The 17066-nt window shown below is 42.0% G+C and overlaps 1 protein-coding gene across 6 annotated transcripts in view; it reads right to left on the bottom strand.

Annotated features, from left to right (window-relative positions):
- magi3a (membrane associated guanylate kinase, WW and PDZ domain containing 3a) overlaps nt 1-17066 on the bottom strand; it is a 106442-nt gene that overhangs the window by 8300 nt on the left and 81076 nt on the right. For 4 of the 6 annotated variants that reach the window (XM_054787596.1, XM_054787606.1, XM_054787571.1 and 1 more), the window contains exons 4-10: nt 16292-16498; nt 14792-14963; nt 12801-12880; nt 12278-12335; nt 8677-8783; nt 6749-6946; nt 2464-3078 (exon numbers count right to left, since the gene is read on the bottom strand). In XM_054787596.1, the coding sequence (XP_054643571.1) occupies nt 2464-3078; nt 6749-6946; nt 8677-8783; nt 12278-12335; nt 12801-12880; nt 14792-14963; nt 16292-16498 (1437 nt within the window). The remainder of the gene's footprint in view (nt 1-2463; nt 3079-6748; nt 6947-8676; nt 8784-12277; nt 12336-12800; nt 12881-14791; nt 14964-16291; nt 16499-17066) is intronic. The other 2 variants (XM_054787615.1, XM_054787579.1) reach the window with 1 other exon arrangement.

Here is a 17066-nt window from a genome sequence, read left to right as displayed (position 1 = left end):
TGAATACAGATAGAGATGGCTAATATAGATAACTGTAGCCTTAATGTGATACAACCAGTAGGAGGCAGTATTCTCCCATAGTGTAATGGAAGCTCCAGCATTGGCAAAGGTGACCCTTACAGCGTGGGAAAATATGTTCCTCTCTGGAAGAACCTAACCTAGTAGCATTGTTTCTCCAGCTTCCACAATCTCGACAAGTCAAACTACTCAATTATTTCTTAGTAGAAAGTTGCATATCAACTACTGTACTACTTGTACAGTCAATGTGCAGCCCTGATCTATTGAATGTACACTACTGTGCAACTGCAGCACAGCCTGAATGACAGAACACTTCTGCGTCAAGGCATAGTGAGTAGAAGGCTAAAATTCCCTAATGGACCACTAGTCTTTCTATCAAGCAGCAAATGAATCACAGCGAGCGCCACCTTTGTGCGCTGTCACACTGCAGCTCGCCATATGACTAAGCATGACATTCTCCCTGCTTGGATGCTGCAGTCACATGTTGCAGTGTTGACGCATGAAACTGTTTTATTCAGCACCAGAAAGGCCCCGTGTGCCAAGTAATTTTGTTACCAACAGACTCCACGATGCGTCTATTTTCTTTCTTGAATGCCTCTGACTCATGTTCCTCTTTTTAAATAAAAGAGTTTTGAACGGATCATTACGAAGACTGAACAACATACGTTACAAATACAGTCGAACCTCACTTAGCCTACAGCATGGTTAGCATGTTTCGTGTTTGTCGAAAATTTATGCAAGAAGGCCGCCTTGGTTCACAAAGATTTTACAGGTCGCGCACAATATGGAGAGTGTCTTGTCATGTTATTAACACACTGCGTGTGTCCAACTGCGTTTATATCACAAAACATCCCTGTTAGCAGCCTATTAGCCTTTGCTGTTGGGATGGAAACCGGAACCAAGTCATTGTAACCCAGGTCTGTTGCCTGTCTTTGACATATCACCGGTTGTAGTCTCTGTAGTTCTGTACTTCTTTGCTAACTAACAGAGTCTCTGCTTGTCATTGCCATCTTGGTCAACAATCAAGTTTTCACGGGGTAAAGTTACGTTAAATGTTCAATTTATGACTTTCATTCGTCATTTACATGCATTACAAATTGTTTACTGCATTTGAAAACTATAAAAAAGTGACTTGTGTTAACATTTTTGGGTGTCTGTAATGGCTTAATTGGATTTATTTATATGATTTATTACGGGGAAAAATGGATTCGGTTAGAGTACGTTTCAGTTTGAGTCAAACCTTAAGGAACGGGTTAATGATGCTAACCGAGGATCCACCGTACTCTCCTGTCTTTAAATCCCCATTGATGACTTTGCAATATGGAAAGGTAAGTCAGTGACTAAGGTATTAATAAAATCGCTATCCCTTAAATGAGATAACTGCATAACGGTATGGCGGTTGATAGAATGTCACACCTGCAAAGTGATCACTAACTAGCAGAAAGGAAAATCACTGGTATAGAGACAGAAGCATGTACCTACATGACTTTGGACCCCTGCTGTTTCACAAGCATCTTGGAGAACATATATAATTTTCTATCACAGACTCCCATAACAAAACAGAACCAAACAAAACACACCTTTTCATTTATAGCATGAGCAACTGTGTCCAAATGTTTAACAACCAGGGGTCGGCAACCTGCGGCTCCGGAGCCGGTTGCAGCTCTCCAGCCTCCTTGTTGCGGCTCCCTTCGCCGAGCTCGATGACTTATTTTTTATTTTTTACATAAAAGTGGAGCAAATGTGCATTTTCAAAAATAGTTTTTTTTTTGTAATTTTTTTTTAAATATTTGACCCCAATTTTACACAAATTTGGGAACGACTCAAAAAGGCCTACATAGCTCAGTGTTTTAATTATATCAAAGTAGGCCTACATGCACTCTGCACTTCTGGTAGTTTAATTCTGTTGCTGTAACTGTAACATTTTAAAGTTCATAAGTTATGTCATGTTTTGCGGTTCTGGACTATTTTTCTTTACTGGAAAAGCGGGCAAGATGGCTATTTTGATGGTAAACGTTGCCGACCCCTGCTTTAACCAATACTGTACATTTTATATTTAATACAGAGCAGTAATCAAATAAGTGCATCAATAAAATTGTGTTTTAATCCTTGGGGAGTAATTTATCCTATTGTGTGGGTGGCATATACTACTCATTTCAATGGGCTTAGGGGCACAGATGATAGTGCGCCATAAATTCTGCCTAGCAACAAGTGGCCAGGAACACTAACCCAATGCAATTCTGTTGATTTATGCTTCAAGTGTTTTCATCTTTATCACAAAAACGATTTGTGTTGTCTTTGTCATTTATTTATAAAATGGATGGACGCGAAATGGGGATTCAAATAACCACATCAGACAGTGTAATTCAATTTTCCAGATATGTAGCCAACTCAGTGAGCGCTCACAAAGTTTTTGTCATTCAAAAATGCTACGAGTCAACTCACCTCCGCGGAGCACCAGCACGTTGACCTCACTGCCTACTGGCAAGTCTTTGAGGATGTCCACCACTTGTGAGTGACTCAACGTCTGCACATTCTGTCTGTTAATCTCCTTAATGACATCCCCCTTCAGCAAGCCACGGCACCACTGTGCGTCGAGAATCATCTTCACCTTTTGGCCCAGCGGACAGTCAGCAATGGCAAAGCCAAAACCTCCAGGGCCTTTCACTAAGGGCACGCTTATGAGCTCAGGCTGGAGCAGCGTGGGATCTGGGCCATCCTGGTTGTGGGTGTGAGAAGGGGGGTGGTGATGGTGGTGTGAATGATGATAGTGGTAATGGCGCCCCCCATTTGCCATGGGAGGTGCAGCGGCAGTCTGCCTGGGCAGAGTTCCTACATCCTGGACTTTGTGATAAGGGTCCTGAGGCGTGGAAGCAGCAGGAGAAGAGCATGTGTCCTTGGAAGTTTCTTCGCCACTCCCAGAGTCTTCGGGTAGCGGGTAACCACGGCACAGGACCATGTCCACATACTGGTTGATAGGGATGGACTGGAACATCTGCACCACATCAGCATGCGTCTTCCCCAGCACACACGTCCTGTTGATGTCCACAATCACATCACCTGGAAGAGAGAATCCTTTCAGTGCTAAGACCATCACATACATGCCGCATGTCAGGTTGGACAAGGGGGTAGGAGGAGGACATGGCTGACTTATCAGTTCGGAGCTCCAGCTATATTGACTCACTAGCCTCGACCTGCCCACGCAATCAATACTATTTTCTAACAAACACAGATCAGGTTTCCCTATCGAAGCAGGTTTATTAGCCCTAGGGGTATGAGGCAGCAAGCGTACATACTGCATAAATACTGTGAGCTTAACATCCTTAAAATGAAAAATACATCACAGCTTTACAACCAAATGAGATCATTCCTTCATTCATTTTCTACTGCCTATACAGTTCAGGACCGAGCGCGAGCTGGAGCCTATCCAAGCTGACTTGTGGCGAGAGGTGGAGTACACCCCAGAATGGTTGCTATTCAGTCAAAGGGCACATGCAGACAAACAACCATTCACTTTAACATTCACACCTATGGACAATTTAGAGTCTCCAGTTAACCTAGAACATTTTATGGTCAAAAAGTCACATCAATTCACTTTAAAAGTCAGGTGACATACTGCAGTTGCAAGACCCCACCGGGGTGGGGGGAAAAAAGGGAAAGGGAACTTTTTAGGATCTTGAAAACATGTAATGCGTTGGTGATTAACACATGTCACGTGACTTCCATCTCTGGAAACCACACTGATAAATGTGTGTTTCAAGGATTAGATTTGAATTGAAGTACTGTATAATCCTGACATTGCAAAGATAACACATGCAGCATAATAACGGTAATAACAATGATAATAATAACAAACCTTTCACGCACGCACATTTTTCAGCGTTTGAAGAATACAAAACTGTGCGGATGCAATACGTTTGACACAAACGAGTGAGTATAAAATGTCAGCATGAACCATAAACCCCACACGTTATTTATTGACAGAATTGTTTTATTTTTAGATCCTCTCCACACAACATTTGTCTCTGTGTTATCATGCAATGTGACATTCACAGCAAAGAGACAGCTTTGCAATCCCTGTCCAAATAGGTTTGTTTGTGTGTGCTCGGGCTACATAAACCTGCCTTGTGAATCTCAGTGTCACAGAGTGGCATGCAAACACTCAGTATACAGTATGTAAAAACAAAAAAACAGGTATGACACAACCTTTAACAAGCAGATCAGACAGATTCATGCTTTGACAATTAAACAGGGAGTTGATAATGTGACTGGCACAGAGGTAAGACCTTTGACACCAGCTACTTAAAGCATCTTGAGTTTGCAATTTGTTGACTTGCTTAGATGTTGAACTACAATAGAGAGGCTGAGGCAAAGAAGTTATCTTATTTTTGGATAGCAACCAAAATTATTAATATTGGCATTGGTAGACATATCGGTAGACATATCGGTTCATGGGTACCATTTTCTTCTCAGCATGTGAGTGATGACCTGCTCCACACAACAATAAGCTTGCTAGATCAGTATGTCAGCGTTGTGGGATTATTTCCAAGTTTTGCCTTTGGATTTTAAATATGTAATGTTAATGTTAGGTCTTTTGGGACTCTCACCAGCCTGAACTTGAAAAGGCCGAGAGGATCGCAGAGGACACTTTATTAACTGAACAGTAGATTTGATTGAGTTTTATTTCACACCACAACAATTTACAGTAGCACAGGTTAAGTGGATAACCTTCGAATCAAAGAGGAATAGCATCAAATTACTACTTATTAATACACAGTTTGTAACTTAGAAACAATAGTAGTTGTTACATAGCAATGGACTCTCCGGTCTTCTATTCTACAATCATTCGAATAGTCGTCGTAGTACTTTCTGTTGTCTACTCCCTTTACCATTTACTTACTTTGAACAACCACCTAGTGTCATAGTTATGTAACATGGGTATTAAATAAGTCATCATAATTGCCATCATAATTTGTATCAGGAGTTTGAAAGACACGCGCATAATTGTCGTAAGAACTGTCGTAAGAATTGTCATCCTCTTTGATGAATACACGTACAGTCATGTGACGCTTATTTTGAAAAAATAAGCCAAATTCGACCGAACGTGTAATTTGCAATGAAAGCGCTGGTGATGTGAGAGGGGAGAAAGGCATCTTCCTTTAATACTTGTAATATAATATTTCATTCATGCTTTGTTCATACGTGATGTGCTGTATGAACCCAGTTTATTATTTCACTAATTGTATTGGCCCAGAGTTTCATACTTTGCACTTTGCTTTTATTTGGATGCTTGTGCCAAACAGAAGCCACAACGGTGTATAAGCCGCACCCGATACATTTAGAGGAAAAAACAGATTTGTTCTTCACCGGTGTATAAGTCCACATCATGAAGTGGCATACTGTAGCACACACGAGTACGTGAGGACCAGTCAGCTTGTCAACCCATTGGTAACTGCATGAGGTCATTACTCAACTTAACTGTCTGAGTCATGGTTTTCATCTTACAAACAACATTAAACTCGTCACACAGCAATTAACACTAAAATATAGAAACATGTATCAATACGAGTTTAATATAAAAAAAACAAACATTTTAGTTTGCAAAGTGTTCCCATAATACATTTTGTTTGAGAAAACCATTTCATTGGAGGAGTATAGAAAGCATAGAAAATGGTACTGCAATGCTGCTTCTGACCACCAGAGGGAGCCAGAGGACCCAAAGGCCAGAGCAAAGCTAACTCATTGCAGTGCCCCAATGAATGCATTGCTCAGATGCAATGCTTTATGGGAAAACTTTAAGATCTTGGGTTTAAAATTTTTTTTAACTCATATTGGGACATGTTTGTATATTTCTATATACAGCTTTTGATTAAGTTGCTGTATAATGAATTTAGTGCTGTTCGTAAAGTGTTGTTTGAAAGATGACACTGTGAGTCAGACATGTTGTTACGCTGGTATACTGTATATACTGACCACTGAACTTCCTTTGTGTTGACAAGCTCGTTGTGAGTGCCCTGATAGCTCGTGATTGGCTCCTGCCAAAGAAAGAGCTATCATTTCCGCCCTGACTCGCGAGCGGCACAGTGTTTAAATAATTAGTAGTAGTTCTGAAGTAAAGTAGATGTCACAAGCATTAGAATTTAACCATAACTGAGCCGCGCCGCTGTATAAGCCGCAGGGTTCAAAGTTGAAGAAAAAAGTAGCGGCTTATACACTGGAATTTACGGTAGTTACCAGCACTATTTCACTGAATTCTTATTTGTGAATTTATTTAAGACTAACCTGTCTTACTTGTTGATAGTAAGACATGTTATTTTAGTTGACTCATGATATTTTAATTTACTTTTTTGAGACAAAATGTTTAAAATAAATATGGCACTTTTTCTATAACTTCCATTGCATATTGCAGTGTTTGTTATTTTGCAGTGTTTATTTGTGAAATGCATCCAGTGGCATTACAGTTAAAGATGCATAAAGTGTTCATGCATTACACGAGATGTGACCTGACATTAGTTTGAGAGAAGAGCTGCTGCCTATATCGGTATAGGTTCATATCGGTATCAGAAATTAAGTGCTGGACAGTATCAATATAATCGCATATCGGTAAGAAAGCCAGGTCTATTTAGGATGAGGGACTAAGGCAATGTATTCGCTGCGTTTTTATGAATTCCTCTTGGCCTCTTTGACTTGTCCATCAAAATACTGAAGTGTCGTATGGGAGGACTCTTACCTGAGGCAATCTTCTTGTCGTGTGCGGCAGGCCCATCAGGCAGGACATTTTTGACCTGAAGAAACTCGTCTGGGCGGTCTCCTCCGATGATGGTGAAGCCAAAGCCCTGGGGGCTTTTTCGAAGTGCAGTCTGAACGAGAGAGCCCTGTAGCTGAGATGGGTCTCGTGTGAAGCCCCACACTCCCTGACCAGACTCCTCTGCAGCAGGAGCAAATAGTATAAACATTGCATTTATGCCATTTACAGAAAAGGTAAGTGAAGAGTCACCTCTTGCAAGTTCACAGATTTAAAAACGATTAATATGTCACATATACTTTTGCTGATGTGTCAATTTTCCTGAGACACAAAGAAAACTGCCATCCGTCTTCACTCATGCGGTGAAATTATGTGCGGGTAGTTTATTCGCAGCATGTAATGCACGCACTTACATGCAAATTACATGTTTGTACACTTACATTCTAAGCATTCTAAGTTTTCTCTGCATGCAAAGCATTGCAAAGTAACAAGAAGTCTCTGTTACAAGAGAGTATGTACAGTGGCCGACTGCAACAAAGGATGGAAAGTGTAGGCAGCATGTGCGTGTGCATGCTTGTGTGAAATCCCTGCAATACGACAGGATGAGACAAGACATGACAGAAAGAGGAAAATTCACTGAAAATCTATTTGCTATTCGCTGTGTCACTTGTCACATTCGCCCCTCATATTTCCCACGCTCATAGTAGGTAGCGGAATATCAAGCTCGTGTGAAGAAGATATAGAAGCCCCTACCTTTTCTGATGATTTTCTGTGTAATTGTGCTACGATTGCAACATGACCACTCGGGGAAAAAAATGAAGCACATGCATAGTATGATCAACATTTTCTAGTCTCTCTCTCTATAGAATTTATAGATAAGATGATTTATCAAATAAGCAAGGGGCAAGCAAGGCATGGCTTCTTGTACAATGGCCGTGAATATAGCCATGAACAGATGGGGGAGGGGTGGATGATACACCCAAATCATGTTTACATGGTGGTAATTAAACTGTGGGCCTCTGAGGGACAGTCTGACGTCTCAGGGGTGAAGTGATTATATAAAATGTCAGGCAGGATTGTCAGTGGTATAATTATGGTGGAGTGTAGTGTTGTGCTTCTCTTCGTGTTTTGCCTGATAAGTCAGGTTGGCTGCCCTGCCAGAACACGGTTCAGAAGCCACTTTACTTTCACGAGCACACTACTTGTTATTCATTCTCATTAACAAGGGCGTGAAGGTGGAGGTGTGAAAGCAGAGGTTGGCGGGACACAAACAAATGCTATTTCATCTCCAGACTACAGAGACAGCGGCTACTGATAATACTAGAATACTTCATGTTCTTGTATTTCATGTGCACAGAGATAATAAGCATTTTCATTCACATCACAAGAACACCCTTCAAATTGTCACAGAGCAGCAGCGTTCACTTAAGGCGGCAAATGATGAACAGATAACCCACTGGAAACTCAATTTATGATCACACATCGATTTTAACTGCTGCAACTGATTGGGACTACGTAAAAACAGCCCTCAGAATTTCATATCTGCCTGCCAAGATGAATTCTGCTGCCCAGTGAAGAGCTACTGTATTATTGAAGTTGACTCTCGTTGCTTTAGAGGCTGTGGGGTGTTAATCAGCAGCCTGTCCACTAAGAACATCTAAGCAGGAGGGATGAGACGGCAAAAGAGCTGAACAGTGCCCGGATAAGCACATTTTCTTTGAATTCTATAGGCTGCTAGCAACACATTTTCCTAAAAACTACAAATAACTTTAACAAAATTAACTGTTAATTAAACATAAAATCCCTGAGATCCAAATGGGAAAATAAATTGGAAATGCCTGAACAATCTTTATTCAATTAGCCAGTATAATAGTGTTTCCGCAGGCATTTTCAGAAGACATAGCTGTGCTCACCTGATGGTGTGGCTGTTGCCGAGGATACTGCAGCTGGCATCTCAACGCTCACCTTCCGCTTTGCTTCCATCACTGGATTCTCAAACTGAGTCTTCTGGTTGATGTGGCTGGAAGAGGGTACAGAAAGTAACAGTAACCAACTTCGCATGGTTGAAAAATGTTTCTTCCAATTTGTCCTCATGGAGGCAGCACATAGCTATATTGCTGCTATTGCAGGAGTTTGGACCTTTTTTTGTGCTTGTCATGCAAACTGGTGATTTGCCTGCCTAAGTGACAGCGTACCATTGAACATGCAACTGCTCTGACACACTACAACTGAACCGTACCTGCCTGTTTACACATGTAACACTTGCACATAGCCTTGGATTATGGCGGCAGGTTCCAAAAGACAAAAGCACTGTCTGTTCAAGGCTGCTTACTAAACAGTCTCCTACTTGCCACTTGAAAATAACACCCTGCAAGAGACTTAGAACTGTGGTTTTAACCGTGGAATCAGATCTGCAGCTGACTGGGTTGCCTTGTGGACACTGTTATGGGTGACATATTAGATTTTCAAAAGAGAATCTGGACTGAACTCCTGAAAATGTAGTATGAAAGAAGCACTTACTGTACATCTATCTATACATCAATCCATTTCCTATACTACTTTTCCTGTTCAGGTCGACAGGGAAGCTGGATTCTATCAAAACTGACTTTAGGGTGACCAGGGCTCCAGACTAACCTTTTTTTTTACCAGGAGCACAGTGGCCCCAAACTTAAAATTTTAGGAGTGCAAGCAGAAAATGTAGGAGTGCACACAGAAATCGACCTGCAAAGTAAATATTCACATTTCCTCTCATTTTCACTGTATTACTGTTAAATCCTTGAATAATAAATAAAACTGTCTTCTTTAACCATCTAGTTTCTGTGCCTAGCTTCTGGAAGGCCTCTATGTGGCATTATATACATTATAACTCGAACAATATATTATAACTCTACATTATAATTCCGCCCTCTTTACAGACATAAGCCAATCACAGTGGCCATTCGCCGCCTGCTCTCACACGCATCGTACCGTCTTCTTCTTCTTTGGTGTTCATCTCCATTCTTCTTCTTTTGGCATTAATGTCGCTTGGCAAATTAGCTCATTTTGCACATTACTATCAACTACTGGGCTGAACAAAAAATATTCAATAATAATCAAATAAAATCTGCAAATCAACTGGTATAACTTCCAGCACTTCGACAGCTACTTCGACAAAAAAAAAAGGACACGTGAGCTTTTTTAGTGAGCTACTCAACATCAGCTGGAAAGCTACTGCTAGTTCACGAGCTACCTGTTGGAGACCCCTGTGATGACGTCACTATCTTAAAGCTGGATACACGACGTGTTTATCTTAAACAACTTAGACACGCAACAAGAGGTCGTTAAGTGACACTTAAGTAAGTAAGCACGTACCTCATAAATGTGATCTCTACTTGTAGATTCCCACCCATGGGACAAAAATGAGCTCCAAACTATCTGCATTGCTCATATTTAAAGGCAAAATGTCACTGAGATACAAAAGTCACATTTGGAGTCCGAAGACCAAAGGCCAGGTGGAAAACTAGCGAGCTTGCTGTCGCCAGTGAGTGACAGCCAGGCAAAGTGTGACCAAAGATGCCAGAAAAGTCGAACGGCAATGTGATTGAAAGGTGAGCGATCACACACGCTGGCATCGACAGGCTTAGCCTGTGACAAGCTGTCGTCAATTGACTCCACATTTTACAGACTATTTTTCCATTCTCACAGTAATAAGAGACAAAAGTGCATCCTTTGGCAATGCAATACAGGACGCACACGTTTATCTGGTCGCTCATGCGCGAGTAGATGAAAAATTGACTTGCAATGTCTCAACTCTTATGAATGTTCAGTTTCTTACGTTTAGACAAACACTTAGAAGACTGCAGATGACAGTCAAAACATGTCACGGTAAAATTTCCACTCAACATACCTTTAAAAAAGTTGATCTGAACATAAGAAATTGAACATTCATTCTGTGAGAAGACAAAATGAACCTCATCGAGTCTCAAATCTTAGTCGCAAAATGCAACCATTTAGCCGCAGTCCCTGTGGGTGAGAACCACGGTACAACCTGGACTGATCACCAGTCAGTCACATGATTGACACAGGGACCAACAACCACCCACAATCAATTCACAGTCTTCCGTGAACATGACCTACATGGTTTGCAAGAAGCCAGAGTAGCTACAGAGAACCAGGTGCAGTACTGTACAGCTTACAGTAAAGCATACATGCACGATGTAACAACATGAGGTCACTGCAAGATGGCAGCGCCCCGTGTGGCCTCGGAAGCGCTGGCTTCAACAGTCAACATTTTTACAACCCAACGTTAAAACTTGCAGCGGGGTGAACACAAGTTAATATATGATCATAAATCGTTACTGTATTTACAACAGGCAAGCAGTGTGGATTATGTAAACGTGGCTTGGAGGAACGCCTTCTTCTTTAGCTTGCTAGCTAGACGCCAATTGAAGAGACAGGCAGGGTTCTGGAGATGAATCGAATCTAATAATTACAAGTCACTTTTATTGCAAATGTTGATGGAAAATCGGAGGAGAACGTCAACGTCATGCTAGCAGGATGGTTTGGAGGGGGAGGAGCCAGCAGACTGTATTGGAGTGTAGAAAAATTGTTTGCGAATGATCTTCGAAGGTAACACAGTGAATAGCGAGGAGCTAGTGTAATTCTAATAACATAGCAATACCACTAGATTGTCAAGGTGTGTAATCTCTTCTAGGCTCAAATACGTTAAAAGTTGTAAAAAATCGACCTCTGAATATACATTTGAATAAAACCTGTCTTATTAACAGATCTTGGTTGAAGTTTGGTTGAAAATGATTAACTCCACAAAAGCATTTGCTCCTGCGTGTGGTAGCAGTAATGGCTTGAAATGGTACCTTGGGACTTGCACAAAAGCAGCCACCTGCTGAGACCCCGATGGTGCCTACGTGTGCCAAAACATAAAATGAAACATGCTACATGTTCTTCCTGTGCGTGACTCATACACATTGCTACCCTTTCTGTGAAGGCCCTCACTTCCTCCTCCGCTATCTGTCCTCACTCCCATTCCGCCATCACTGCAGCTCACGTTTAGAAAATGATGAGACGTCACATAGTCGAGCAGGCAAAGCAACAGAGACACGGGAGATGCAACCTCTCATTGACCCTCTTGCATAAACAGACACACTGATCCTCCCCCTACGCCTCTTTGTCCACAGTAATGGGAGCAAAATGAAACATTGAGCTCTATTTGTACTCTTGATCAGAAAGGAATCTCGCTTTTGTTTCCCATGCAGGGCCCCAACACTTTAATTGTCTGTTGTATTTGCTGCTTCGAGGGGCTGTGGGAAACTACAGTACAGTGCGGGCCATAGCCTCGCATCACATCTTCTACAGGAGAGCCAACATGTCTGTGCCTTTGCCTTTATCCTAAAAATAAGATTGCTGATGATTACAGTCTTTTCACTTTATCAATCACACACTGCGTCACATCCTCTAACACCTCCATCTTTAGCTTTAGCCCCTCTAGGTGCCTCTTTCGCTTAGACGTTTACTCACTCTACATAGTAGGTGCCGTACTGTGGGTCCTCGATCCTCTCCCAGCCGTAGGGCAACTCTAGGGGGAATGAAACAGAGAGAAACTCACTACAAAGGAACAAAAATGTGCTGTTCTTGAGAATAGATGGACTGTTTTATTTGCTGTGTCTTCAATTGAGAGATGAAGTAAAGAGTGACAGAAGAGAGAAATGCTGAGTTGTTACACAGCTAGAAAAATAATAGCCTTTGTTTCAGCTAGTGCGTACGTGAGCTCCATCTCAAGATCCTGTTACTGTGTTACAAACAGATGCAAGAGAGGCCTTGGAGAAATTGTCTGGTGTTATACGGTGCGCTGATATGCTCTTTGCATGTATCCCACAAGCCATTAGCGGGAGCAGAGCATTGATACAACTGTGAACATGCTCATTCAGCTATTTATTCACCGTCTGTTAGCCGGCGCGCCCCTCAGCAAGGCAAGGGAGTGAATTGTTTGAAGCCAAAATGAAGCCTCAGCGTTAAAACGACCTGCCAAATAGTGTCTCACCTCCTTCCTCGCATTTCTCAGGAGCCTTGGCCTTCTTGGCAAGCCGTGGATCCAGCCAGGTTGTGGTTTTGCTGTTATGGCTGCGCAAAGACAAAATTTGCAACATCACGTCACACAGGAGCAATTTCACCAGCTCTTTTAAGCTGAATGAATTAAAGGCTCATTGTAAAAAGATCATTTTGATTAAAACAAATCTTGAGGCATAATACAACATATTCCAAACAATAGTGGGTTGCTCGTGAACGAGCCCACTCTTAGAGTCTTTCACGTGAACGACTGGAGCCGGCTCTTTGAGGTGAATGAGTTGTCATTTTTTTATCCCTCTCATCTGTTTTTCCGTTAAAGCCGCACATGCATGGTCAAAACATATTTTAAATTTGCGCCTCTTTATTCAGAAATAGAAGATTTGAACTGACAGAGCAAATAAGTGCACAAACACTAGGTTGCCGCTTGCGTGAATATCTAGTTTTGGCTAAAACACAAAGATAATAGGTCTGCTTTCACGGATGACCAAGGAAATAAAAAAAATATTCACATTTGAGAAGCTGAAATCAGAGGATATTTACATATTTAAATCAAAAAACGATTCATCGATTACCAAAATAGTTGTCGATTAACTACCGGGTAGGTAATCGATTAACCATCATTCCATTGTTGCAACTCTTGATAGAACGTTGCTACATAATTTGAGGCTACACACTGGAAAGATGAGGAAAATGAGCAGCAGGAAACAAAAGCTGAGGCACTTTGTGTTTCTGAATGGCAATATTCTTTACAGACTAGCATAAACTGTCACCTGAATGCTGCTTTGTCTTTTAGTTTTGTACATTTCAATGTACTGTGTATTTTGTTGTGTAATTATTTTGGTGAGGCTGTGTTTTTTCCACTGTAAATAGTTGGAAATGTACAAATAATACATATAATCATATTGGACCTTTTGGTCTGATTAGGAAGAGTCTTTGTTTTTCCAACCATCCATCCATCCATCCATCTTTTGCTGCTTGTTTGGGGTCGGGTCGAGGGGCCAGCAGCCTAAGCAGGGAAGCCCAGACTTCCCGCTCCCTCGCTACTTCGTCCAGCTCCTGCCGGTGGACGACCTCATCTGGCTCCTCTCAATGTGGAGGGGCAGCGGTTCTACTCCGGGTTTGTCTCGGATGACAGTGCTTCTTTCCTTATATCTAAGGGAGATCCCACCCACCCTATGGAGAAAACTCATTTTGGCCGATTGTACCCGCCGCAACCTTGTCCTTTCGGTCACTACATAAAGCTCATGACCATAGGTGAGGTCTTTGTTTCTGTATTTCATAATTTGTTCTTGGAACAATCTGTTCCATGTTGATCATATAAATACATCCATATAAATAGTTCAAATTGTATGTAATTATTTTATATTCTGCATTACAAATAAATTTTACATGCATTTTGTTAATTCATCAATTTAAGCAACATAAAAATCTCAAGAGCAATTTGGGATTCGAAAAAGCGACTCTTTTAAAAGGGACTGGACCAAAAGAACCAGCTTCCTTAAAAGAGGCAACATTCCCATCACTAATTCAAAATGCAGTTGTGATTGTAAACTCCCAGGACACTTTCAGGCACAAGTGAAAGAGCAGCAGGAAATAAGTGGAGTGGGGGGGATGCACACTACAGTTCACCTTTTGTCGATTGAAAAGTGAGCCGCAGTACCTGGCTCGGTCAACTGATACGGGTCTGCTGCTTTTAGCATCAGCCAAAAAAACCTCCACAGACATCCACCGCAGGGCAAATAAAAGAAAAACTGCTGAGCCTGCAGATACCTTCAACAGTTTGATGCAGGAGTGTTTGGCCAGAACTCAGATGGCTTATTGTGTTGTAAATAAAGTACTGAGTGAGTACCAGGAGAACAATTGAGAAGAATTAGGAGAGGATAAGTTAGGAGTCAGGACACTGCTGGGAGCTCATGCCATGGGAGAGTAACTGGACCACAACCAGGCAGTGTTAAGGCTACTCACTCTATAAAATAGACCATTCCAGTCTCTGTGTAGGCCATCTCCCAGTTCTTTGGAAGGGGCTCCTGATTATCGTCCTGTGTCATTGCGCTCCATGCTCGCGGGTCCATGGCCCCAGCTGACTGGTTGTAGCTAGGCACCGTCCTCCTCCACTCCGCCTTGTCCATGTGGTCTGCTGCAGCCCGGCATGCCGCCAGGGACACAGGCACGGAGACAGAGAGGGGAATGGGTTGGGAATAGGGGTATGGGATGTGGTAGAAAGAAAAGGAGATAGGAGGTGAGAATGTGGAACCATTGGACCTTCTCTGGGCTCCTTGCATGGTGCCCTGATGCTGCTTGAGTTGGTCTTTCTTTTCACACTGGCTGGATGCTTTCATCCAAGCAAAAGGGGAAAGCGTACAGAGAGAGAGAGAGAGAGAGAGAGAGAGAGAGAGAGAGAGAGAGAGAAGGAGGACGCAGAGAGAGTACACAGAGAAGAGCATAGCAATTGCCATAGAATTTACATGTCAGCAGTGATATACTGGGATCTGCCTCGCGGGCAATGGCAGATCGGACCAATGCTCCAGCCCAGCCGTGAGCGCCACATCCCAACTCTGTTAGTATCATGTGTGAGTGAGGCTTTTATCCGCAGGTTTTCATCTGTGTGGCTTCATCCGGTCATTGATTGCTCGGTTTGCTTATCAGCATCTTTCATGAAGATGTAATATGACAAGACAAGCGTTTTGCTGACTTTTGGGCCTTATTTTTAAACCAAACACATCGAGGCTTCGACACTCATAGTCTCAGTAAATGACGTATCCTCATTGGCCTGAGACTGGAGCAGGATTCTAAGATACATTTTGTCTCCTATCTGCTTTTTCTTGTGCATTCTCATTAATGATGTTTTTTTTCCCTTGGTTGGGCTCAACATTACCGTCCTAACCGCCCAGGGCTACACTGATGATGTGTAACTTGCAAAATGGAATGACCAGCTACATGCTCAATTACCTTTTAACACTTGTCCATCCCTGCTTATGCCAGCAGGTCTCTCATATAGCAAACCTCCTATAGATGCAATCTAAACAGGGCAGCAAATGACTAGTGCTTGCCTCGTTACCTTCCAGGGTGTCCACATTTGTGTTATCATTTCCTTTAGATTGCATTTCTATCGAAAGCCCTCCATTTCAAACACTGGGTAAGATTTTGACACTTTACATCAGGGGTGTCCAGACCTTTTCCAGCGAGGGCCGCATACATAAAATTGAAGAACACAGGGAGGCCACTTTGATGCAATTTGTACATCAAAAATGGTAAAACCCATCCAACGTAGGACAATATATGCAAAGCTATCTGAACAAAACATCCACATCTCAATTTAAAGATGTGTAAATTAGTGTAATATCTAATAATATATTCTATTACTAATGAATTAATTCTATTTTTAGCATATGCCAAGGGCCAATAAAAAACAATCGCTACACTTTAGTCAACCCTACTTTACACTGACAGGAATTTGTGGCTCACCAGCTTGTCCATTGACCATTGGTGGCCTCTCTTCCTCATCCTCCTCCTCTGGGGCTGCACTGTCCTTCCTGTCCATCTTACTGACTGAGGTTGTGCGCTTTCGTTGGACTTCGGTGTCAAATTCCTCATCAAACAAGACTTGGTCCACCAAGTCCGGCTGCACAGGACTTGGCTCTGCAGGTGGTTTGGGCGTCCCATAGTAGTTACCTTAAAAGAACAGACAGATAAGCTTATAAATGTTAAACTTCTAGAGCTGTAATTTTTTGTGGACTCTAATGTTTCAGTCTAGTCGCTGAAACCTCACTTGCAGAGAACACTCTTTGTAACCCCGCCCCAGCTGCGCCTGAAATGCACACTCCTGCCACCTGCGGTTCAAATTAAGCTCAAATGCAATTATCTTGTGAATAACACTGATAAGAGAAGATATTGAAAAAGGATACCATTTTTGGTCCCCGTAGAAATCCCATGTACTGTTACAAACACATAAAACTGGAACGTGATCCAAATACTACTGTGACCTGTGTTTCATGCACAAAAAAATCTCTACAGTGGCAACGGATGAAGGACCTTGCAACCATAGAAAATGTTATGTATGGTTTCCTGTTTCAAATGAAGTCCAAAACTTTAACCGCATCGCTTTTAACTGGCTCATTCTCAGAATTGCCACACTCGTGGTACAGGTTTCTTTTCACATTTACAGGAACATGTCATTTCTTTAGTCTCTTTTCACAATAAGTGTCTGCTGTGCCCTGCAGTGCCAAATTGTCAAACCTAA

The sequence above is a fragment of the Dunckerocampus dactyliophorus genome, chromosome 1, assembly GCF_027744805.1.
Source record: "Dunckerocampus dactyliophorus isolate RoL2022-P2 chromosome 1, RoL_Ddac_1.1, whole genome shotgun sequence".
NCBI classification, from domain to species: Eukaryota; Metazoa; Chordata; class Actinopteri; order Syngnathiformes; family Syngnathidae; genus Dunckerocampus; species Dunckerocampus dactyliophorus.
This window is presented reverse-complemented; position numbering and strand designations above follow the sequence as displayed.